Source organism: Sciurus vulgaris (genome assembly GCF_902686455.1).
Source record: "Sciurus vulgaris genome assembly, chromosome: 2".
NCBI lineage: Eukaryota > Metazoa > Chordata > Mammalia > Rodentia > Sciuridae > Sciurus > Sciurus vulgaris.
This window is the reverse complement of record NC_136462.1, coordinates 26,625,721-26,650,830: the sequence shown is the minus strand read 5'-3', so window position 1 is coordinate 26,650,830 and position 25,110 is coordinate 26,625,721. Positions and strand designations below refer to the sequence as shown.

The window sequence follows — 25,110 nt, the reverse complement described above, 5'->3', positions numbered from 1 at the left end:
CTGCGAGCCCTGGGGGTCCCTGCCCTCTGGTGCTCTGGATCCGCTGGCCCTTCACCGGCCTGAGCCACCATGAGGCTCACCTTGTGGGTGTCAGTGTCCTTAGATTGGCTTCTCTTGGCCCTGAGCACAGTCCTTTTGTCCCGGTGTCTAGCTTTTCTGTCTCCCCAGCCCATGCCCAAAAAGGCCACCGAGTGGGAGTGCTGGGATGGAACATAAGGATCTGGTGGCCGTGAAGCTGAGTATGGGGAGGGCGGTGGGGGCAGGGAGGGAGGTCGCCCCCTCCTGCTTGTCCTCATCCTGCCTTCCCAGCAGATCTCAATAAAAAATACATTTATATTAAAAACATAATGAAGAATAAAAAACATTCCCCCCCCCAGTAATGCCGAACATCAAAAGGAGATTTTTATCAATTATATGGAGAGATTTGGGCCATAAAATGGTAATTTAACGAGTGGGAGATGGATGGCAGGAAGCACTGATGTCACCCAGGACGGATGGCCTGCCATTAGTCACTGGGGAGAGGCAAGGCAGCGGCCGTGGCGGCCCCGGCTGGTCCTTCTCCCAGTGCCTGGCCTGGCCTCCACCCTGGACCGCTGCCCTTCCACAGGCTGTGCTCCCGTCCCACCTGCGAGGTCTCCTCTGTGGAGACCACGTTCCGTCCACTGTCCTGAAACTTCCAGAGGAATCTTCCTCGGCTCGGCCCGGTTGCTCCTGTCTGTGGACTAAATCCCCACAGGGAGCCGAGCAGGGGCTGCTCCCGCTTCCCCACGCCTCTTGGCCTTTCCTGCTTTTCAGCCAGCTCCAGCCTGGCCGCCCACGGGTCCCTCCTTCAATCCCATGTACTCCCCAGGTCTTTCTCGCTTCCCACTGTCCTCGCTTCCCCATTTTACTTACTGGGACTCTTTCTCATTCTTTAACCTCCAGGTCTAATCATGCACGTGTGCACACACGAACACACACACACACGCATGCATGTGTGCACACACACGCACACAAATGAACACCTGCCAGGAGTCGACCACTGTTTCAAAGATTTCATGTGGATCTAAGCACTTATTACGAACCTCATCTTTTAGGTGGGAAACTGAGGTACAGTTGAGAGTGACATTTTCCTGCCGGGTCTTCTCATGCACTGGGTCAGGATGAATGGCTCTTTTGTGCTGCCCCAGGACGCTTCCTGCTCCTGTCATAGCTCTTATGCAGTTATTTGATGCTCATGGTTGGTCACTTCCGCATCCTGAATCCCACGGGTCCTGACGTGGGCTTGGTATGGAGTAGGTGTTAGTAATGTTGTTGAATTGAATTGAATGCCTCTGTCCTCTGGAAGCCTTTGCTCACCTCTCATGAATCTCCTGAATCTAGAGTGGGGTCATCTAGCTCAGCCTAGCCATCTGGTCACCTCAGTTCTCCTCCCACTTATCTTGGGGTCTCCTCAGGGCACTACCCTGGGCCTGTGCACTAAAGGAAGTCAACAGCGGATTGCTGCCTGAACCGACACTCCTTCTGACACAGGACTTCCTGGCTGAGGCCCAGGGTCATGAAGGGGCCTGGAGTCCTCAGGGTGTCTGCTCTGCCTCTGTTCCTGCTTCTGTTGTTCTGTGGAGGGCTGTGCGAGGGTCTGCCTGGGGTTCTCTAAAACACATGCTGAGAGCAAGACCAGTGTGCAGATCTAGAAGGGGCAAAGGGACCATTTCTTAGGCAGTATTGCAAACAGGTTAAAAAAACAGGCTTGGAGTCAGGGTCTTGCTTAAATTCCAAATGCCACCATGACTTTGTCACCCTGGGTGAATGGGGCGCTCTTTCTGAGCCTTGGTTTCCTTACTGTAGACAGGAATGGTCAAAGAACCTTTACTTCATTAGGCCTCTGTTGAGGATGGAAAGATATAAGCCGTCTAGAAATGCTTTCAGACCTTGGTCTACACAAAGATTTTAAAAAAATAACTCAAAAGCAAGACAACAGATAAAAAATAGACAAATAGGATTGTATCAAACCAAAAATCTTCTGTACAGCAAAGAAAACAATCAGATTAAAGAAATAATCTACAGATTGGGAGAAAATATTTGCAAACCTGTCCATCCAACAAGGGATTGGTATCCAGATATATAAGGAATTCAGTAGTAGAACAAAAACAACAAACAACAAAAACCCAAATAATTTGATTAAGAAATAGGCAAATTTTCTGAATAGACATTTCTCAAAAGAACATAGACAAATGGCCAGTAGGTATATGAAAAAATTCAGTATCACTGATCATCAGGAAAATGCAAATCAAAATCACAGTGAGCTATCATCTGACCCCAGTTAGAATGGCTAGTATCCAAAAGACAAAAAATTGCAAGTCCTGGTAAGGATGTGGAACTCTCTATAACAAGTACTGGGAAGTACTTTTTTCCGTACTAATGTACGGATGTTCCTCAAAAAACTGGAATTAGGACCACCATATGACTCAACAGTCCCACTACTGGGTATTTATCCCAAGGAAGAGAGATCTGCCCTCTCGTGGTTTATGTAGCACCATTCACAGTGGCCAAGAGATGGAGGCCATCTAAGTGCCCGTCAGTGGATGAATGGATCAAGAAACTGTGGTACATATACACGAAGGAATATTATCTGGCAATAAAAAAGAATGAAATGCTGCCATTTGCAGCAACATGGATGGAACTGGAGATCATAGTATTAAGGGAAATAAACCAGGCACAGAAAGATGAGTGCTATGTGTTCTCACGCATGTGGAAGCTAGAAGCAGTAGAAGGGCAGCTGCAGGGTCTGGCACAGGTGCCGGGAGGACGTGAGAGGCGAGAGGTTGGTAGGTCGGCTAATGGGTGCAAAATTACAGCCAGAAGGAATAAGTCCTAGTGGTGTTGAGCACGGTGGGTGACGATAGTTAACAGTAATTTATTATATATTTAATAATAATTTATTATATATTTCAAAAGAGCTGAGATAGGATTTTGAATGTTCCCACACCCAGAGAAGTGATAAAATGTTTCGGGCGATGGCTACACTCATTACTCCAATTTGAGTCATGGTAATAGTAGTGCTTGGACCCAGAGGGCAGCCCTGGAAGTCAGGCTGGCCGTGAGGGCCGCGAGCAGTCATCCCCTCTCCCCGGGGAACTCGTGGTTTCCCGTGGACTTTGGGGAAGCCATGTTTTCCTAAGTGCGTCCCTCAAGGTCCCTCTAGGGTGTTGTTTTGGGGCAGGCACCTGTTCCACGGTAGGCGAACCCCAGTACCCCCTTTCATGATCCCTCTGGCCGCAGTGGCTGCTCTGAGAGTGGACATCTGTGTTGTTGTCCCAGGGTGGGTGGCTTGTAGGTGGCTGACTTGAAACACGGACTTACTCTCTCCCCATTCTGGAGTCTGGAAGTCCGAGATGCAGGTGTTGACAGAGCCATGCTCCCTTTCAAGGCTCCGGGAGGAGCTGTTCTTGCCTCTTCCTAACTTCTGGTGACCACTGGCCATCTTTGGAGCTCCTTGGCTCGTAGCTGCATCACTTGAATCTCAACCTCTTTTGCCACATGACCTTTCTTTCTTTCTTTTTTTTTTTTTTTAATTTTTCCTTAGTTGTAGATGGACACAGTACCTTTATTTTATCTACTTATTTTTATGTGGTGCTGATAATCGAATCCAGTGCCTCACACGTGCTAGGCCAGTGCCCTACCACTGAGCCACATGACCTTCTTATAAGGACACTTGTCACTGGAGTTAGGGCTCACCTGGTTCCAGTATGACCCCATCTGATCTTGGCTAATCCCATCTCATGCACAGGCCTTATTTTATATGCTGAGGTTTGGGGTAGACATGAATCTGAGCTGGGGTTAGAGTCGGGCTTCGGGGCGTTCTTCCTGGACTCTTCTTTCCTCTTTACTTGTCTCTGCAGGTCACCTTCATACAGTTTTTTCCCTCTAGAACCAGCTGCTGCTGACTGGCCCTGCCCCCCAGCCTCATTTGGTTACATTACATATTGGGACTCTGATTGACAGCTCAAGTCAGATGTATTAGGTGGCATAGTCTGTCCCCCACCCCTCACCCTGCCTTCCATCCGTGTTTTCTACATGAGGCAGCAGAGAACCGAGAGCTTAAGTAATGGCCACAGTCACGTGGCTAAGAAGAAGCAGAATGATGACGTGAACTCTAATCTCTACCCTCCTGCTGCACAGCTGCTGGTCCTGAAGAGGTGGCCATTAAAGTGGGCCATAGGGTTTGGGCCTTGATGCGGTGAGCTCTAGGAAGTCACCACAGGCCCAGGTCTCCTGAGTAGAGTCAAGTCAGTTAAGGTGTGTGTGTGTGTGTGTGTGTGTGTGTTTACACAGTCCTGTGGCTGACACAGACACTTTAGGCCAAGTTAGACAACAGGGCAGGATGGATGGATGGAGGGGCCCTGTATTGGTCAGCTTTCTGTCACTATGATAAAATACCTGAAGAAGACAACTTAAAGGAGGAAAGGTTTATCTTGGTTCATGACTTCAGAGGCTGTGGGCTTTGTGGTGAGGCTGAACATCCTGCAGGCAGGTGTGGTAGAGCAGAGCTGCTCACCTCCTGGTGGCCAGGAAGCAGGGAGAATGAGACAGGCTGGTGACAAGATCTAGGGTCTGCCCCTAGTGCTGTTCTTCCTCCAATGAGGTCCTGCCTCTGAAGGTTTCCACTGCCTCCTGATAAAGCCATCAGCTCTGAACCCATCATGGATCAATCCACTGACAAGGTCAGAACCCTCGAGATCTGGTCACTTCCCAGGGCCCACCTCTGATGATGGCTGCACTGGGCACCACGCCTTCAACACATGGGCCTTTGGGGAATGTTCCAGATGCAAACCCTCAGAGGGCCTGATGCAGCTGTGCTACACGGAAGCCGATGGAGCCTTGTTAGCTATCTCCCCGAGCTGGGCAGGGCTGGTTTCTCTCCCCTCACCATCTGCCTGGAGCTCAGAGCCAGGCTGGGCAGTGAGTCCAGAGGCCACAGCTAGAAGACTGATGCCACGGTTGCTGCCCTTGAAGGAGCGGCTGCCCCTGTGCCCCTGGCACCGCCAGAGGGGTTGCAGGGCCCTTGTCTCTCCTTGAATGGTACCCACAGCCTCCTGTCCCTCCCCGGGGAGGGGGAGTGTCCTGCAGGCTGCCTGGGGCTGGGCTTGGTGGGGTGACTGCACTGGTTTCCGAGGGCCTCTCCCTGTCCCCGCTGAGCCAGGTGGTGTGTGTTGGCGAAGTCCCCAGGAGAACGGATGGGTGGGTGGAGATGGGGTCTCCGGCCTGGCTGTCTGACGTGAACAAACGCCAGCGCTGACCACGCGCTCACCCCCGGCAGGTGCTTGTTTGAGTTTGGGTGTTTTTGCATGTGAGCATGCGTGCAGACTCATGCTGGCATGGGCCTTGGGCACGAGGAGCCCAGGACGGAAGGTGAGTGTCATAGGATCGTAGAATCAGGTGAGTGAGTTCCCTGTCGCTCCTTTTACAAGTGAGACGTTAAGACCCAGGAAAGGGAAAGTGACTTCCTTAAGGTCACCCAACTGCTTGGTGGTGAGTTGGGACCAGCCCTGTCCCCTGTACCAGGCTGCACCAATCTTCCCCCAGCAGGCAAAGGGCCAGGGAGTCAGAGGAGGGGACAGCGTGGGCCGCCCAGTTGGCGATCTTTCTGCCTCCCTGCCACAGTCCTGCTGTCTCTGAGAGCTGAAGTCTGGGCACGTGACATGTGGCTGGTGGGCCCAGTGAGAGGTCAGGACAAGAAGATGGTGCAGCCCAGGGGACACTGTCCCAGGGTTGGGCTGCAGTGTCCAGTGTTCCTGGGTCGCCAGTGGGATTGCGGAGGGTGAGTTAGGGCCTAATGGAGGAGGTGGGACATGAGCAGGACATGGCTCTGGTGAAGAGGAGAGGGGCAGGGAGGCCTGGGAGGGCCTCTGGGTGGGCAGAGCAACCTGAATGGATGAGTGAGGCAGACCGAGGAGGTCACCTGGCAGGTGGAGGGTCCTCCTAGGAAGGTGTCTGAACCTTGGGTGAGACGAGAGAGGACCGCGTCCCCCAGGCCTTGGGTGGGACAACTGCCGGGCCTGTGTGGCTTGGGTGTCCCACAGGCAGGGCACAGGGTGTGGGACTCTCTGGCTGTTCTCCCTGCTGAATGCCCTCATTTGTTTGTTCACTTACTGGCTCTTCAGATGCTTCTGGAACTTTGGTTGTGTGGCCCTGGGTTATGTGGGTGGACAGGCAGCTGGAGGGAGCTCTTGATCTGGTTGTGGGGCGTGAACAGTTAGCTGTTCAGTGAGTAACCAGAAAAAATAAATAAAACTCTTGCATAAATGCCACAAGAGAAATTCAGAGTGCTGGTGGAATGAGGGGGTGAGGGCAGCCTTTCTGAGGAAGTGGTGACTGAGTCTGGAGCTTGGTTGAGGGACAGGAGCATGGGACAGAGAGAATGGAGAGTGCATGGTCTTGGGGTGGGAAAGGTCTGACCAGAGACAGAAAAGGGGTGGGTGTGCAGGGCAGGGGCTGGGAGGTGAGCTGAGCACCTTAAGGAGAGCCGAGGTTGGCAGCCATGGACGGGCTCTGCAGAGGGGCGTGCAGTGCTATCTGCAGCAGCTGGCCGGGGAGGTGGGGGGACGTGAATGGAGCTCATGGAAGACCAGCAAGGTGGCTCTCATTGTCATCCAGGCAAGAGATGACGATAGTTGGACCAAGGTTGGGACAACGGACAGGAGTGGGTGGGTGGATTTTGGAGACTGAATCAGCAGGACTCCGGAGGCCTTAGGTGGGGATGCTGAGGGAGAGGGAGGTGCCATGATCCACACCCAGGTTTGTGACATGCACAGTGGGGACCTCAGCACTACCCCGAACTGAAGGGGACAGTGGGGGATGCTGGCAGGTCATCCTGCTGGCAGTTGGGGCAGGGCTCTTCTGCAGTGCTGGGGTGTGCACAGTTGTCCCTGCCCAGAGTGGAAGCGGGAAGGGTGGTCAGAGAAGGCCAGTGGGTATGTGCAGGGCTGAGCACTTTGAGGTTCAACAGTAAGAGGCCCAAGAGCCTGATGTCCCCAGATTCCAGATATTTAAGTTCTGAGAGGCAGCAGCACGCCGAGGGAGCGAGACCCTTGAGGTGTGTTGCCTGAGGCCAGGTGTGTGGAAGCCAGGCAGCTCCTGCCAGCCGGCTGCAAAGTCATCGCGAAACAAGTCTCTTTGTCCCACAGCTCTCCCCTTGGTGGACTTTGAAGGGAGGACTGGTGATTCCGTGCAAAGCTGCAGAGGAAATGAGCTCCTTGGAAAGGGAGGACAATGACTTCAGCCATGCGGTTCTAGCATTTGGCCTGGGGGCCGGGAAGGAGCAGTCTCCTTGAGGGAGCCAGGGAGCAGAGGGAGCAAAGGACCTCTTGCCAAGGGAGGGGAAGTGGACTGGTCCTTGGTGTTGTCACCTGCCATGACAGACAAGCTGTGAGGTACCCCACTCCAGGTCCCCCATTTGGGGGTTCATGTTTGGTCTGTGTTCCCCTCATCTTGTGCCCAGACTTTCCAGTTCTACCCTTGCCCTGGGAAATATGACCAGAGACCAAGGATTGACTTATCCTTAGGGTGTGAGCTCAGTATCGGGGGTCAGCAAACTGCCTGTAAAGAGCCTGTTGAAGATTCCTATTGCTGCAGTGACTAATGACCACCAGTTTAGCAGCTTCAATCAACACGTATTTATTATGTTAGCATCCTGCAGGTCAGAAGTCCTCAAGATAAGGTGTTGACCCGGTGGCATCCCTTTGGGGACTCCAGGGTAGAACCTTCCCTGCTGTTTCCAACTTCTAGAGGCTGCCATGTTCCTTGGCTCCTGGGCCCTTCCTCCAATCTGGTCCAGCAATGTAGCTCCTCCCGATCTCCATCCCAGCCTCTCACCTCTGCTTCTGTCATGGTCTCTAATTCTAGCCCCCTGCCTCCCTTTTAGAAGGACCCATAGTTACATTGGGCCAAGCTGGGTGATCCGGGCTGCTCCCCAATCTTGAGATCCTTAACTTTATCACACCCACAAAATCTCTTTTTTGCCATGTAACGTTCATAGCCATTGGGGATCCGGACACAGACTTCTTTGGTGGGCCATTTACTAACAGGGCCAGTTAGTGAATATTTTAGGTTTTGCAGGTCACACATGGGTGGTGGCAACCGCTCAGTTCCACTTTGGTGCACGAGCAGCGTGGACTGCGTGTCAGTGAGTGGGGTTGCTGTGTCCTGGTAAACCTGCTTACTCTGGGCAGACAGGGTGGCTCATCTGAGCTGCTGTTCTTAACCACCGCTCTGTTTTTCTGGGGACACCAGTAGTGTGTGGACTTTGTCTTCTCAGTCAATCCATGGCATCTGGGTTTGCTGTCCTTTGAAGAAGTTCCTGGGCACTGCTGCTGTCACAGGCAAAGTGAACCCGGGAGACTCCTCAGTGGGTGCAACATGCTAGGGCTTTGTACTGCCACTCTCTTTCCTTGGGCTCTGAGGCTGGAGCCGATCTTAGCCTCATCTGCCTTGTGGCACTTGCTACTTCCGAAAGCCAAGGAAGCCGGTCCTGACAGCAAATGGGGTGGTCACACACAAAGGATGCTGTGTTTGGGGCGGCCATACGCAAAGGATGCTGTGCTTCATTTTCTCTCTCCCTCCGGTTTTGGGTGGAGGGACATCTGAAGGTAGTTGGAAGGCCTTTGGGGTTTTGTTGAGGGTGACCTGCTGGGTTTTAGAATTCAGTGGGCAGGAGCCGTAGCTGAGGACCCTTCCCAGGGAAGGCTGGAGAGCCGGGTCCGCCTGGGTTCTGGACTGGGAGCTGCCCGCCGTCGGGCTCCTGGCTCTCGCCTTCACTGTGCCTCATCCCCTGATCTGTGGTTCCCTAATTCCGCTCCCTCCGCGTGGAAGCCTCTTGCTTCCCTTCTTCAGCTTGCGCCCCGACTCCTCAGAGGAGCCGAGCACTGGCTCCAGGGCACCACTTCCTCCCCAGCACTTAGAAGAACGGCTGCTGGGCCTTTTGCTTTGATTGTTTGATGATTCCTGACTGCCCCACTTCATTTCACGTCCCAGGAGTGACTCCAGAGGGTGGTGGCTGTGCCCAGTTTGGACTCAGTCGGCATCGAGTCCCCCATGCTGAGCACAGGACCCGCACATGTGAGTCACTCAGCAAATGTTTGTTGGGCAAGTCAACGGATGTGACTTAGCCATTGTGTTCTCTGGAAATGGGCGCAGTGACGTCCGTTCCAGCTGACCTCAGGAGAGCTGGGAAGAACCTCAGAGTGCGGAGAGACACCAACACCGTGCAGAATTAAGGCATGGCCCGGGGTTGACACAGTCCTGAGGAGCAGAGACGTCCTGACATTCCCAGTACCACCTGTTTCTGATTCAGGGAGGGCTGGCGAGTCCTTACACAGCGGGGCTTGCCCTGGAGGTGGGGAGCTCAGCTTCCTGGTGCCTGGTCTAGTTTCCTGTGCTGCCTCTTTGTCCTGTGATAGAGTGTGAGCTATTAACCTTCCTGAGCACTCTGTGGCTCCAAGGAGGACTCATTGCCTTGTTCTCTGATCATCAGGAGACACCTGCCCAGGCTGGGCCCTGACTGAGGGTCTCTGGCTTTATACTCCTCTATCTAGGATCTCTGGTCTCTTTTACCCCAGAGATCTCTGTCACAGGCAGGGACATAAACACGTCACCCTGTGAGGCCGCAGGAGTTATTAAGATGGGGAACGTTGAAAGATTAGATTTATGACAGGCAACGGTGGATTATGAAGGATAATTTATCAAATGTCAGTGCCTGCAGCCTACAATTTACAGAAGGTTTGCTTAAGCTGAGATCTGGTTGGACTGCCCCCTCCCCCACCACTAATGAATGACAGCTCTAATGGATGGCTTCCCATGCTGGCCAGCCACACTGGGTGTTTATCTGCTTTTTATTAATCATTATTATCACAGCGTTTCCCTCGAATCCCTCCACCCACAGCTGTCATGGTGCCCCGGACCCAGGAGGCCCTGTTGGTGGCCTTGAAGGAACCATAGCTGCTTCTGGGAGGTGTTTCAGCACCCTGGGTCAGCGGGAAGGCCCAAAGTCCTCTCTCCATGATGAGGACAGGGAGAATCTAACCTTAGCTCCATTCCCCTGTTAGGAAGTACTGAGCACCAAGTATCTGTCAGGTGTGTCAGATATACTGCTGAGCAAAACCAGAAGTCTGTAGTCAAGGGGGGTGGGGGCCCTGAGCAGATACGACTGGGGTTGAGGGTGCAGCTGTGGTCACTGTTCTTAAAGAGGAGACATGAGCTTCCAGAAGGTACTCTGGGGAGGCTTCTCAGAGGAGGCAGCAGTAGAGCTGGGATGGGTTGTGGGAGGGGAGCCTTCAGGGAGAGGGGACAGAACCTGCAAAGGCCCTGCAGTGGGTAGGTAGGGAGAGGGGCCCTGGGAGCTGACAGAGGCCATCTGCTTGGGACAGAGAAAGGATGTGGGCAGAAGAGGTAGGCAGGCTAGACCCCACAGGTCATGTCGGGGACTTTGGCCCTGGCAAAATAGTTTAGGCAGACAGAAGTGACACCATCACCTGGTGGGGGCAGGGATAGGTGTGCAGCTGGCTGGCCAGTTAGGAGGCCGTGTCTCAGGGCAGATGTGGGTGGTGTTTCCCGTGGAGCAGGACCGAGGCTGGCACTGCCCGTTCTGCCCTCTTTGCTGGAGGCACTGGATGGGCTACCCTCTTCTCTTACTGCAAGTACTGGGGTCTACAGTGAGTGCTGTTCTACACCCCCTGTGTGTGGTTCATGTGGCGACCCTTTGAAGTTAATATTAAAATAACCATTTTATAGATGAGGAAACTAAGGTACAGAGGGCTTAGGCGACTTGCCTAAACTGGCGCCCCCGGAGCTAGGATCGAGCCTGGGCCGTCTGACTAGTGCTTGCCCCAGGTCGGCATGCTTTGCTGCCTCTCGGGCCTGGTAGCTGGAGGGCTGCTGTGCGTGTCCCGGGAGCAGCTCGCGGCCCCCAGAGTGTGCTGGCTCCTGGCTCCTCGACCTGTCGGCTGCCTGTCACCATCCCATGGGTGGACAGAGGTTGGTCTGACCTGTGATGCCCTTGGCAGAGCCAGGCAGACAGTGACTGTGCCACTGGTACGGGTTGAGCGTTGTGCCGGCCTCTTTCCAGGAACTTGGGAACATTCTCTTAATTTCTGAGGTGGCCTCAGGTTCTGCCACTGGCCTTCCACGTTCTTCCCGGCTCAGCAGTAGCAGCAGCTAATGGTTCTGCAGAACCGTCAGTTTGATCCTCAGCACCCCAGAGAGAACACAGGCTCCACAGAAGCCAGGGTCTGCGCGTCGTTATTTTTATTATAACGCATTGCTCTGAGTGGGAAGCCGAGCGGGGCATTCCCACCTTGAGGCCGCGCAGCTGTTAAGTGGAGGGGGAGAGAGACTTCCTTCCTGATCACCAGTGTCTGTGCCACACATAAGGTCCCCTCTTTGGACCTTGTGCATGTTCTTTTCAGGGTTGGGTGAAGCATTAGTGGCAGGGAGCCTCTGTCCAGCAGGCCCTGCTAAAGCACTGGTGTGTTCTTCGGAGAGGCTGTTCCCTTCTGAGGTCTCATGGCTACAGGCGCAGTGTTGTTGGCCCACGTCCTAAACATGGTTTCTGCCACATAGCAGGCCTGTGGCAGGTAGAGATTTGCTGACTGATCGGCTTAGGCTAAGGAATGGGAAATTGGCCTCATTTCATGTGTTAACTCTGCTCAAAAGTTTGTGGCTGCCTGGGACCCTGTTGAGAGAGACCGCGAGACTCCTGTTTTCAGCCAGAGCGGAAGCCATGATGGATCCGCCATGTCTGGTGTGGGTGTGCTTGTGGGGTGTGACTTTGCTATTGCTGTGTAACACATTACCCCCCAACATTTAGAGGCTTGAAACAACAGACACTTGTTATCTTACAGTTTTGTGGGTCAGGCATTTGGGGTGGCTTATTGGATGGTTCTGGCTCAGTGTATTAGTCAGGGTTCTCCAGAGAGACAGAACCAACAGGTAGATGAAGATACATGAGAGGAGTCTTGAGAGGAGTCGGCTCACAGGGTGGCAGAGGCTGGGAGCCCCACCACAGGCTGTCTGTGCCTGGAGACCCCAGGTTCTGGCAGCAGGTCTCAGCCCACATCTGGGAGCCTCAGGGCCAGGGAAGCTGATGGTGTACTTTTCCTTCTGTGGGAAGACTTGAGGGCCCTGGGGCCTGCTGGGGTTGTCCTGGAGTCCCAGGGCTGGAGAGCCTGGAGATCTGATGTCCAGGGCAGGAGGGAGCGCCCTGATTCCAGGAGAGAGGCAGAGGCAGAGGGAGGGGCAAGCAGGCAGGGGAGAATCCTCCTCTCTACCTGGGCCCCCAGCCAAATGGATGGTGCACACCTGCAGAGGGTGCAGCTCCCTCTCAGCCTGCCACTGCATGCCATCTCCTCTGGACACGCCCTCCCAGACGCCCCCTTCCCCACCCGGAGGACTGCTCTTCCCATTCCCTATGTGTTCCTAACCTAACACTGAGCACACACCTGGTGTCTCAGGAGGCTGCGGTCAGGATGTTGGCCAGGGCTGGTCCTATGGGGGCCTGTCTGGGGATGGAGGGTTGGTGGCTCACCGTGGCTGGGAAGTCTTGGTGTCTTACCACAGGACCTCTTCCCAGGACACTTGAGTGTTCCTATGACATGGCAAATTGTCCCCCTACCCAGCAAAAAACCAAGTGGGTGGGGGAGGAGGACATCGCAGGCCTTTTACAACTGGTCTTGGAAGTCATATGCTGCTCCGTCCTCCATGTGCTGGTTGTTAGGGGTGGTCATTAATTCCAGGTCACTCCACTTCTCAAAGGGAGGAGTCTTTAAAAAATTGCCATTCTAATTATCAAGAACACAAGCAACGATAAATGTTGGTTAGGATGTGGGGAAAAAGGTTCACTCATACATTGCTGGTGGGAATGCAAATTGGTGCAGCCGCTCTGGAAAGCAGTATGGGGATTCCTCAGAAAACTTGGAACCACCACTTGACCCAGCTATCCTGCTCCTCAGTTTATGCCCAAAGGTCTTAAAATCAGCATACTGCAGTGATGAAGCCACATCGATGTTCATAGCAGCTCTCAAATTATAATAGCTAAATTGTGGAACCAACCTAGGTTCCCTTTAACAGATGAATGGATAAGGAATTTGTGGCACATATACATAATGGAATATTACTCAGCCATAAAGAAGAATGAAATTATGGCCTTTGTTGGTAAATCATGCTATGTGAAATAAGCCAATCTCAAAAAACTAAAGACTGAATGTTCTCTCTGATATGCGATGCTAATTCACAAAAAGGAGGGGCTAGGGGCGAATAGAGGTACTTTGTATTAGAGGGGAGTGAAGGGGGAGAGGGGTTTTGGGAGTAGGAAGCAGAGTAGAATGAGTCGGACATTTTTACCCTAAGTGCATATATGATCACACAATCTGTGTAACTCTACATCGTGTCCAACCAGAAGAGTGGGAAGTTATACTGCATTTATGTATGGTGTGTCAAAGTGCACTCCACTGTCATGTAAGACTAATTAGAACAAATTAAAAAAAAAAAACTTGCCATCATATTTTCCAACCACCAGGGGGCGTGAGAGTGCCTGTGCCCCCTGTTCGCCATCACTGCCCGTTGTCATCTTAGGCATGACCCAGAAGAGGTGGGCTACAAACCAGCCGTGTTTAAGGGTGGGAGTGGGGACAGGCATTGCAGCAATCAGGGCCATCAGCTGGGAGCATGACGGTAAAACGGAGGGTTCCTGGAGCAGGTCCCTGGGGATCAGTGCCCAGGGGAGGGGGTGAGAGGTGGTGGGGGGTTTCTGTCCAGGTCAGGCATAGGTGTTTTGCAGGGTGCCAGCTCAGATGGGGGTGGGGACAGGGTGGGGGCTGGGGACGGGGACGGGGGAGAGTAGTGGGCGAGGTTTGCTGGGCCACTCCATTAGTGCAGATGGAGATTTGTCTTTCTCCATCGAGCTCCATGGAAGGAGTGGCACCCAGCCAGGCCTGGGGAGGGCCAGCTCCAGGCTGCAGGAGCGGGTGCTGTTTGCTGCTGATGCCATGGCAACCTGCGCCGAGCTGGTCTACCTCAGGTGCCCTGGTGGGTCTCCCCAGCTCCTGAGTGGGTACCGTCTGGCCTTGGGACTAGGCCGGCACTTGCCTGCTCTGAGGCAGGCTGCTGTCTTCACCTCGAATCAGGCAGTTCAGGGTTTGTGAGATGCATTATCAATAGGACGATGCAATTTCTGAAGCCAAAATAGGTCTGATGTGAATGGGAAGGGGGACAGCAGGGTGGGATATTTGACATTGGGCCTTCGTGGAAAGTTCAGGGCTCACTGCCTCCACAACTGGTGAGCTGGTGGCTAGGAGGGGGTCCCAGGTTGGCCAGGCTGCAGACTCGGGGGGGCCTGCTGAGACTGTAAGCCCAAGTCCTCAGCAGTCATAGTGTGACTTCTCCAGGGAATCCCGTCTCCGTGTCACCTTCTTTGGGGTTTCATGAGTACCCTGACCATGCTTCTCAGGGTGGCATTTTGGAAACATTGCCCAGTAACCTGGCCTTGTGAAATTGACATGACTGACTTTACAGAGACTCTCGCTATGCCCTGTGACTTGGGTATGACGTCTCTTGTTCTTCAGATTCAGGGACCCCAGCGGAGGCCGGCGCACTGAAGACTTAATGGACCATGGTCTGCCGAGATGCCAGGGGAGGACACATTTCTTTTTGTCCCCCTGATGTTTTTCTTCTCACAAGAAAACATCCCCCTTACACACACAAACACCCCCCCCCACACACACCCCAAACCCCAAACCCCAAACCCCAACCCTACAAATCCAGAAAAACTTTTATCCTGATAATTTTTTTTTTCTTCTCCAGACAGGAGCATCAATGTATTTGAATCCTGGGCTGACAGTAATTAAAAAGCACATAACTAGTCATTTTAAAATGCAGTTGTTTTACTTAATTGATTTTGCCTCCAGACCCAGAGAGAGCAAAAGGAATGGGGATGGGGTGGGGGCCAGAAAGCCTCAGAAAGGGAGGCAAGTTTCTGTGAGTGACTGGAGGCAGCTGAGGGCCCTGCTTGAATCTAATTGCTGCACTTGCCGCAGTTCATTTCTGCTAATGGTTTTCTGCTGAAAGGGCTGGGGACGAGGCACATCCTGATTGGAGGGGGGTGGCATTTGTTTCAGCTGCACGGGGGGTGGGTGTAATTCTGCTTTTGGGACAGGGTCTATTTTTCCTTACTATCTATCAGCATAAAGTACTTCCACTGAACACTTTGAATCAAGGTTCCATTTAGAGATACTTTATTCATATTTAATTACAGGCTGCAGCACCGATCTTTAATTACCTTTTTTATAAGCCAGCTAAGAACATCCACTAGCGATCAATTATTGTGTGCGTGCTTGCGTAAGCACAGGAGGGTGTAGGCCTGGGACTTGCATCCAGCCCGAAAGGAAAAGGATGGCTGGGAGGGTCACCAGGAAGATGGGGGGTGGCCTTCTGCCCGAGGTGCCCGGCATGGGATGCATCCTATTTCCCATGCCTCTGTTCGTGTCCACTGGTAAAATGGGGAATGTGGGCAAATCCTGATAGCTTTTTGGTGCTGAGTTGGTAGCAGGGCTTGGTGGTATTTGAGGTCCTCTTGATGAGGACATTGTGGAGGGCCCCTTTCTGTCCCTGGGGCATGTGGCCGACCAGATTCGTCTCCTCCGGGAGGTTAGGATCTGCTTGCCTCGGCCCTTTCCTTCTTTCCCTTCCCCGTGGGCTGCTCTTGGCAGCTGTTACAGTCACATAGCCCCAGCAATGCCATGTCACTCTTTGGTTGCAGTGACTCTGCAATGTCCCTGCAATGACACGAGATTGAAGACTGGTTGTCCTTCTCAGACAACGAACAGGTGTTTCTGGACCAGGCCAAAGCCTGGGCTGGGGATCCCAGGTCCCTTTGCCGTAGGAAGGTGGGGCCATTCTGGCGGCCTTGGTGGTGGGGGGGGGCGAGGGTCAGAGTTCATATTCTGCCCCAGAAATACTCTCCCTGGTGTTCCTCCAGAGGGTCCCAGAGGTACTGGCGTTACTCTCATGGTGTGAGGGCTGGCAGCACCCCTGAAACCCTATCTTCCCTTCCATTCCTGGATCCCTGTCCCAAATGAGGTGGGAAAGGGATGGAACTCTATTTCTTGAATCTCTTGGGGAAGCTGGGCCCCCATGCCCTTTTCTGTATTTGTCCCAGCTGGGGCCTGAGAACTCAATGCATTGGCCAGAGCCCTTTCAGTGTGTGTGTGTGACCCAAAACTCAAACTGACTTAAGCAAAGTTTTTAAAATGAAATTATCAGAATGGTACTCAGGCATGGTGAGCTCTAGGGGCTCAAACATTGTAGCCAAGATGTTTTCCTTTATTTTTTGGCTTAACTTCCTTCCTTCCTTTATTATATATATTTTTTAGTTGTTGATGGACCTTTATTTTCTTTCTTTATTTATATGTTTTGCTGAGAATTGAACCCAGTGCCTCACATGTGCTAGGCAAGCGCTCTACCACTGAGCCACAACCCCAGCTTTTAATTTCCTTTGTTGTTGCTGCTGTGTGACCCTTATCATGCCAGGTTTATAATTTTCTGTTCAAGTTCAATAGAATAAATTTCTTCACCCATAGTTAAAACAAATGCAGAAAAATTGAGTCTGATTGGACCGGTTGGGTCACATGTCCATCTCTGAACCAGTCAGGGTGGCCAGGGGCACTTGGGGTTCTGATTACCAGGCCAGGGTTTTACCCTCACAGGGAGTAACAGGTGGCATTGACTTAGGTAAACACTACATATGATGTTGTGCTTTAACTGTTTTGGAAAATTACCCATTTGTGGTGTTTGGATTAGTAGGAGCTGGGGAGCAGGGAGTCTAACAGGAAGATCAGTTCTCCAGTGGAGAGAATAGTGAACTTAGTCATCTAACACTGACGAGTTCCAGCCCTGTTCTAGGTGCAAGGAATTTGGCAGTGAACAGAACAGACAGAACCCCAGCTCACTTGGAGTTGAGGTCCTCTTGGTTTGTGGGAAAGATGGTCCTGGGGTTCTCCCATCCTAAGCCAGGGGCAGGATCAAGGGTTCTTGTGCTGACATACCCAGGGCGATGGAGATGGGTGACATGGAAGAAAGAGTCTTGCCCTTAAGGAGCCTAGAACTCTTGAAGGAGGAGAAAGACGAGTATGTTGTTGGAGTTGCAGGGAGAATGAGGCCCTGGGACTGGGAGAAACAGATCCATTGATGAAGGAGGGGGACAGGGAAGCCAATCCCATGCCCTTCTCTTGTGACCAAGATGTCTCCTGTGTCCACTGGGCCTTTGGCCTCTGTGGAGCGGCCATAAATGGAATGAAGTCCGGTGAGAGCTGAAGGGATGGGGATGGGGCAGGAGTGATTGGCAGAGGGGGACACAGCCTAGCAAATGGGGACCCAGTGGCAGCTGTGGGCCATGCGACTTTTGAAGACCAAGGAGAGGAGAGGGCAGCACTGAGGACAGGACAGAGTGACTGCTGCAAGAGCGGGACAAAGGAGGAAGGGGTAGGGGACAGAGACCTCAGCACGCAGGAGCCTGGGCGGTGGGCTCAGGAGAGGAGGCATTGAGTATTTCCCGCTTGTGCACGTGTACGTGCAGATACCTGGACACTCGGGAATCGGTGGGCTCTGCAGGGGCTTAACGAAGTGGAGAGGGTTCGGATTTTGTCCTTAGCCAGTGTTGAGAAAGCTGTTTGGGGGCCTCCTTCCCATGTCTGGACGCGTGGTTGTGACCCCTGCAGTCGGAAAGAAACTCCCCTCTAGGGAAACCGATGTGGCGTTTTTTAAGAGAAGGAAGGAAGGGAGGAGGAGATGGAAAGAGTAAGGAATGTGTTTTCTGCTTCCCGGAGAGAAACAGGCACAGGGAGGACAGGGCCTCTGCCCAAGGCTTCCTCCGAGTGGGGTGGCACGTGAGCTCTGGCTGGCAGCCCCGGGATCTCTGCCAGGGTGGCTTGGCCTGGGGTGGCCTCAGGAACCCATGCTGAGGCAGCTGCTCAGGCAGGAAGGAGAGGCGGCTGAGGGTTTGAAGCCTCCCACCCAGGGCTCTCGAGCTCTCCTGGTGGTGGAGTTGGAACATCTTTCATCTGATCCTGTCTGGGGCTGCCATGGGCCCCAGTTTGTGAATTTTTAGTTGCGGGTGTGTGAGAGCCCCGGGGGCACCATGGTGGATGTCTTTGGAACATTCCAGACAGCCCTAATGGGTCTTTGAGGGAGGCACCTGGGGCCCGGCACACCTGTGTGAGGGTGGGCCCTCCAGGTTGTCCTCTGTCCCACTCCTGCCACGTGCCTGGTGCGATGCTCCACTGTAGCAGGGGGCCCGGCCGAGACTTGGCACAGAACTGATAAAACAGAGTCTGTCATGGGACACTGGGCAGCTTTGTTGCTCTCTTACTGATTTGTGCCATCATCTCAACTGCCCTGACCTTTCTCCACTCCTGACAGATCCACGATTTGTTCCTGAGCTTCGATGATACCCCCCTGGGGGCCGCGTCCCTGGCCCAGGTCCACAAGGCAGTGCTGCGTGATGGGCGGACAGTGGCCGTGAAGGTTCAGCACCCGAAGGTACAGGCTCAGAGCTCGAAGGACATTCTTCTGATGGAGGTGTGTGCCCCGCTTCTTCCTTTGTCCTCAGTCCGTATCTCCCTGGGATCCAGGGAGCCTCAGTGGTGCTGGCCCAGGGGGCGGGCGGTGTGACCCTTTGGCCAGCAGAGCAGGAGAGGAGAGCTGAGACCACGGCGGGGTCGTGACAGCTTGGGACCCTGCCCCACAGCCAGATGCTCAGTTCTTCATCTGCCTCTGGGAATCCTCTGGGTTGGTCTCAGAACACCCTGGGCAGCCTCTGTGACCACGGGGACCTTGTGGGGTGTTACAGGAAGGAGATCTCAGGTGGTTTCCTTGGGGGTGGAAAAAGTCACACCAGGAGTCTAAGAATCATAACAAAAGGGAGCATGTGGTCCTCCTTAGGGATATAGAAACGGCCTGCAGGCCATGTAGAGATACTTATGCAGATTGCTTATCTCACATTCATTTGTTTTGAATGAACAAAGCGACCTGCCTGAAAATGGCTCTGGGAAAAGCCCTAGAGGCCCTAGTATGCTCTGGATTTTTCTAGCTCTGTGCTAGGGGGCGAGAGGGTGCTGCCACAGTGGAAGTTGCAGCCCCCCACAGAGAGTCCCAGTCTACTCCCCCTGCCAGCAGCCCCTCTCCTGCCTTTTCTCTCTCCCTCTCCTTTGCTCATTCTCCTTACTCTGGACTCTTAGTCTTTGAACTCACTTTATACTGAACACAAACAGGGAGGCCCTTCTTGCACCATGTCCTAAGAAGTGCTCCTCTTGGGGGCGGGGGTCTCCCTGTTTAGTGGAGGAGACACCCCCAGCGTGGTGCCAGGTGTCTGGACGGATGGAGGTGTCGAGGCTTCACTAAGGAGAAGGTCTGAGCAGACCTCTGAGTGGACCTCCCGGGCAGGGGAGGGACGGCCCAGCATGTGTGAAGGCCCTGAGTCTTAGAGCGACAGGGTGTGCTTGGAGAACTTGATCTAGTTCAGATGGTGTGAGCGGCAGAGGCTGGGAAGGTAGGGGTGATGGACGGCGGCCCGTGTTCCAGGCTAAGGCACAGAACACTCTACCTGGTCAATGCTCCACACATATTTGTGGGACTGAACAGTTCTGATTTTCTCCTGTAGTCTGTGGGGAACCATTTAAGAATTTTAATCAGGGGACTGTCATGATCAGATATGCATTAAAAATAAAAATCTGTTGGCATTCTGGGGACTGTATTGGAAGGCAGAAAGATTGTACCCAGGAGACTAATTGAGGGGCTGCTGCATTGGTCTGAGAGAGAGATAATGATGTGAATCTAGGCAGTGTCAGGGGGCGGAAGAGGGATGAGCTCAGGTGGTGGAATCACCCTTGTGACCAGCTTCGTGTGGGGAGGAAGCAAGGACTGGAATGAATGGGAAGAAGGAGACTGAAATCTATCCTAGCTTTCTAGCTTAAATGATTAAGTTTGGGTGCCTTTAACCATGTATCTCAGCCAGGGTCCAGTCCAGGAAAAAGAAATTGCTGTAGATATTTCAAACAGAAGAAACTTAGAACAGAAAATGTGACTTGAAAGGGATGAAATTGCTAAGACCCCTAAATAGGATGGTGAGAAAATCACAGAGAGCAGGAAGCCACTGCTACCTTCAAGGTCAAGGGGCAAAGAGCAGAGGTCATTTTCTGGAGGCCAGGAGCTGGTGCACCTGGTGGATGCAGGACAGGTGCAGGACCTGGGAGTTAGAACCACACTGACCCACCAGTGTTGTCCTTTAAGTTGGAAGCAAATTGGCAAGGGCACCTGGGAACGTGGCTTCTGAGGGGAGTCAGGAGGTTGGAGTGGAACTCAGCTGAGTGAAAGTCGCAGTGTAAGGCCCCCAAAAAGGAAACCCCAACTCTGTCCCATGGATGGACGGCAACCCCAATCAACCGCAGGAGGCGTCACTTGATGCAAACCGCAAGAGGTGTTTATTCCAGCGCGCTGGGACCCAACTCCAGGAGTAGAGTCCCTAGCAGAAAATCTTGTAGGTTTATAAAGGCAGAAACCCCACATCGGGAGGGGTCACACATGAAAGGGGGAAAAGGGGGAACAAAGCTGCCAGGAAATTTCAAAGGGGGTCTGGGTTTGCTGACAACATGTTTCACAATGTTTTACAACAGGCTGTAGATTCTGGTCAATAGTTTCTGGTAATCCTACTGTTTGAGCACTATCTGGCTATCAGGCTCAATTTACTCTTTTACTCTCTGTTTGGGAACAGAGAACAGCTTTAAGGGCTTTGTTCCCATTACTGGGAGGGAAACCTTAGGGAGTTGAGATAAAACAGATAGCTTAAAAAAATGTCCATTCTTTCAGCAGCAGCCATGGGGTTAAGATGCTGGTGTGGGTGGCTTGGGATAGGGCCAGTCCTGCTGGTCTGGAGTTCAGGTTGGCATACAGACGCAGGACGTGTGAGTAAGGAGGCCACGGTGGCATCCATCTGGGGCACCCAGATGATCTCACACTTAGAGAGGTGTGCAGAGTGGAAAAGGAAAGCGGGGCCAGGGCGGGGGTGGTGGGAAAGAGGTGAGGAGCACATCCTGAGGGAAGTGGAAGAGAGGGCGTGAGTTCCGGAAGGGTCTGGAGGAGGAGCCATCAGTGGGATTCCAGGAGGAGCGGGATTGAAGCAAAGCTGCTCTCCATCTGCTGAGAGAACCTTCGAGAAGAGGGCACGCTATCAGAACCTCATGCCACGTCACGAACCATCTCAAGACACAGCAGCTTAGTTTTAGTCAGCTTTTTTGCTACTGCGCCCAAAAGACCTGACAAGAACAAAGTAGAGGAGGAAAAGTTTATCCCGGACTCATGGTTTCAGAGGTCTCATTGCTCCAGGCCCGAGTTGAGGCAGAACATCATGGTGGAAGGCTGTGGCAGAGGAAAGCAGCTCAGGACATAGCACCGGGAAGCAGAGAGAGAGAGAGAGAGAGAGAGAGAGAGAGAGAAGAGGGGAAATAAGCAGGGGAGGGAGGGAGAGAGGAAGAGAGTGTTAGTTCTTCTCTCACCAAGGACAAAATATAAACCCCAAAGTCAGCCCTGCTGAATGGCCTGCTTCTTCCAGCACACCCCACCTGCCTGTACTACTAGTTGATCCCGATCAGGGGATTAATGCAGTGATTAGGTTAAGACTCTCACAACCCGATCACTTCACCTCTAAACTTTCTAGCATTGTCTCACACATGAGCTTTTAGGGGACACCTAATACTGAAACCATAATAGGCTGAGAATGACACTCATTAGGTTGCCGTGAGTCTGCAGTTTGGCCAGGTCTTGGTGGAGGAGGTCATCTCACTGGACTGGAAGCTGCACTTCCAACATGGCTTCCTCACGTGACTGGCAAGGCGCGGGGTGGCTGTGGTCTGCTGCTCAGTCAGGACTGAGGGCTAGGGCCTCCTTCCTCACCCTGCGGGCCTCTCCGTGACTATTTGGGCTCTCTCATGGTATGGTGGCAGGATTCCAAGAGCAAGTGTCCCCAGAGAAGAAGTTCTGTGACGTAGCCTGGGAAGTCATATAGTATTACTTCTCTTTTACTCCGTTGGTTGAAGTAGTTGCAAAGTCTTCCTTAGTTCAGGTGTTAGGAAACAGACTCTGCTTCCTGACAGGGGCGTGGCAAGGTTCTAGAAGCATACTAGAGTGGGAGTGTTGTTGCAGCCATTTTGTAAAATAGGGTTTGCCAGAATTACTCACTGTTGTCAAGTGGGAGATCAAACCAGTGAGGAGCTGAAAAGGGTATTTTGGATTTGGCGTCTTTTTTTCTTTCTTTTTTTTTTTTTGTGGTGCTGGAAATTGAACCCAGGGGTACTCTACCACTGAGCCACATCTTCAATCTTTAAAAATTCTTTATTTCAAGAAAGGATCTCCCTAAGTTGCCAAGACTGGCCTCAAACTCATGATCCTCCTGCCTCAGCCTCCCCAGTTACAGGGATCACAGGCACGGACCACCACACCTGGTTGGATTGGCAATTTAGAGTTGTTAGGAAGAGCAGCTCCCACAAGAGTGAGGTAAAAGAGAATTAAGCCCCGAGGACGGGGAGACACTTAGTGTGGAATGCTCTTTTCAACTCTTCAGCCGTGAAGGATGGGGAGGGTCAGAGCAGAACACAGGCGTTAAGTGCCAGGGACATATGAACAGGCTTGCAGCTGGTGGGAAAGGAGGGGTTGCAGATTCAGCAGAGAGAAGTAGTTGCTAGATTAAGTCCAGGAGGAGATTCAGGAGGTGGGGCGCCAGGATCCCGTGGAGACTGCAGTCTCTGCTCTGAGATGGGAAGAAGGCAGCTAGACAGGGCGCAGAGGAGCGTGGGGCAGAGGAGGAGGGGGAGAGTGGGCAGCAGAGAGCGTACAAGCCCGATAGCCTCTATTTTTTCTCTGAAGTAGGAGGCAAGACCATCTGCTAAGAAGAGAGGGTAGGAGGTGGCACCGGGGGCTCGAGGGGGTGAAGGTTTGGAATGGCTGCCGTGTGCGTCGCAAAGGGAGCTGTGGGGTGAGGGACCAGGGTTGCCCAGTGATGCCGGGCACAGACCTGGAGATCTGACATTTTTGAGAATCCTTTGGGAGCAACGGCATGGCCGTAGCTGGGAGTGAATGGGGGTCATGGAGGATCCCTGAGTTTCCTGATCCCTCTTGAGCCAGGCTGGAACCTGGCTTTGCCCAGTGCCAGGGCCCACTGGGCTGGGAGGACAGCAGTCACTCTAGTCTGCTCATAACCTGGCTGGCTTCTTAAGTAATGATGGCTGCAAGGTCCGTACAATAATAGCAGTAATAAAGGTGTGGCGTCTTCCTCCCTGGGATAAGCATGGGTGCTTTCCTTGGGCAGCCTGCCCTGGCTGTGTGCAGAGCCAAGGGTGGCTCCTCGGCAGTGGTGGCAGCAGTGCTGGGATCCTACTGTGTATTGGAACCCCCCCTCCCCACCCCAGGAGAGCAGCTGGGAAGGAGGCCCGAGACCACCACTCCATAGACCAGCAGCCTTGTCTCTGGGCTTGGTCTCTGATGAAAAAAGTCCTACCTGGGTCATCCTTCCCAGCTGTAAAACCAAGAAGGGTCCAGTTAGAAAATTCATCTGTTTGAAATCTGCAATAAGTATTTTCTTTCCCTGAGTTCAGACCTAATTGGTATCTTGGTCTTAGGATCAACAACCCAGGAAAGTACTCAAGCCTGGAGAAGCATGATGTCTAGGGGACATTAGGGCCACCTTAGCCACCAGAATTGTAGCGACGGGGGACAAGGATACTTCTGTGTATAGCCTTCTGTGCTTCCCTTCATGCCGTTTCCAGGTATTCGGTGCCTTCAGCTTCTCTCCCACTATGGCGGGCTCCCCAGCAACCCTGAGGGGATCACTCCCTGGTTCTGAGAGGAAGGTCATCTGATGGAAGTGACGGATAGGCCTAACCTCTGTGCATTTGTTTTTTTTTTTTTTTTTTTTTTGGGAAGCCGGCTTGTGAATCCAAACACATGTCTGCTATAAGGATAAAGTGGGTAAAGGTCTGCAGGAGGGAGACTTTTGAGAGTCAGGAGGTTGGACTGCTGGCTGCTAGGATGCTTTTGACTGCAAAAATCCGAAAATCCAACAAAAAGTAGTAGAGATAATAATAGCCCGTATTATCTCCCTTGCAAAGATGTCCGGAAGCTGGACCACCTGTTCCCAGGTTGACTAACCCAGCACCTCACTGTGATTGTAAGGACCCAGGTTCTGTTTTTTACTCTGCCATCTCAGTTTTCTGGCTGTCCTCAAACTAATGCCTAAAACAACTTCACAATTTCTGGTGTCATCCAGATGCCAGAGAGTCTGTTTTTTTGCTCCTTATCAAAAAAAGTTCCGTAGTAGAATTTGCTTCATTTCTCATCGACAGGAAGTAATGCCCATGCTTGAGTTGGTCTTGGCAAGAGAAGTGGACCACCTTGCTTGGCCTGCACCAATCACAGCTCACCTTCCCAGGCTAAGGCCTCCCTTCCTTGAAGGACATACAGAATTGGGGCTCTGTTAACTGGGAAGATGGGAGAGGTGGCAGTTGGGTTGGTGCCCAGGAATGTGTGCCACCCTAGCGTTTTGTGTCTCCTGGGAACCAGGCTCCCTGTTGGGGAAGGGGACCATCCCTGGGTGGTGACAGAGAAATGGAAGCTGACTGTCAGGACACAGTGTTTGATGAATCTGATGATGCTGGTGACTTTGCACAATAAAGAAAGGCAAGCCCAGGCTGTTTTTCAGCTTTGTCATTATCACCTGACACTGTCCCTTTAGCAGTTGGGGCAACTCTACTTCTAAATGCACAGCCAGTGACTCTTATTGATTTGAGTGACTGTCCAGAGCCAGACTAATTGGCCCAGAGATTGGAACACTGATTCAGCAGGAAGGGGGACGGAGGAGGTGCAGTCCGTCTGTCTGCTGGGGGGCCAGCTTTGCTGCAGTCCTGTTCTGCCCCCAGCGGAGAGGGCCCAGCAGGCCATGTCCCACTGCCTGAAAGCAGGGTGGGACTCAGATGACCTGTGAACAGTGATGCCCCCATAATCCCATAGCACCCCCCGTTGTCTCTCAGGCTTCCCACA

The 25,110-nt window shown here is 52.8% G+C and overlaps 1 protein-coding gene across 3 annotated transcripts in view; it reads left to right on the top strand.

The window, feature by feature from the left end:
* The window catches only part of ADCK1 (aarF domain containing kinase 1), a 101,523-nt gene that overhangs the window by 43,502 nt on the left and 32,911 nt on the right, over positions 1 to 25,110 (top strand). For 2 of the 3 annotated variants that reach the window (XM_079126010.1, XM_079126009.1), the window contains exon 4: positions 18,445 to 18,603. In XM_079126010.1, the coding sequence (XP_078982136.1) occupies positions 18,445 to 18,603 (159 nt within the window). Of the gene's footprint in view, positions 1 to 5,624; positions 5,801 to 18,444; positions 18,604 to 25,110 lie in introns of those variants that run through there. The other variant, XM_079126011.1, reaches the window with a different exon arrangement.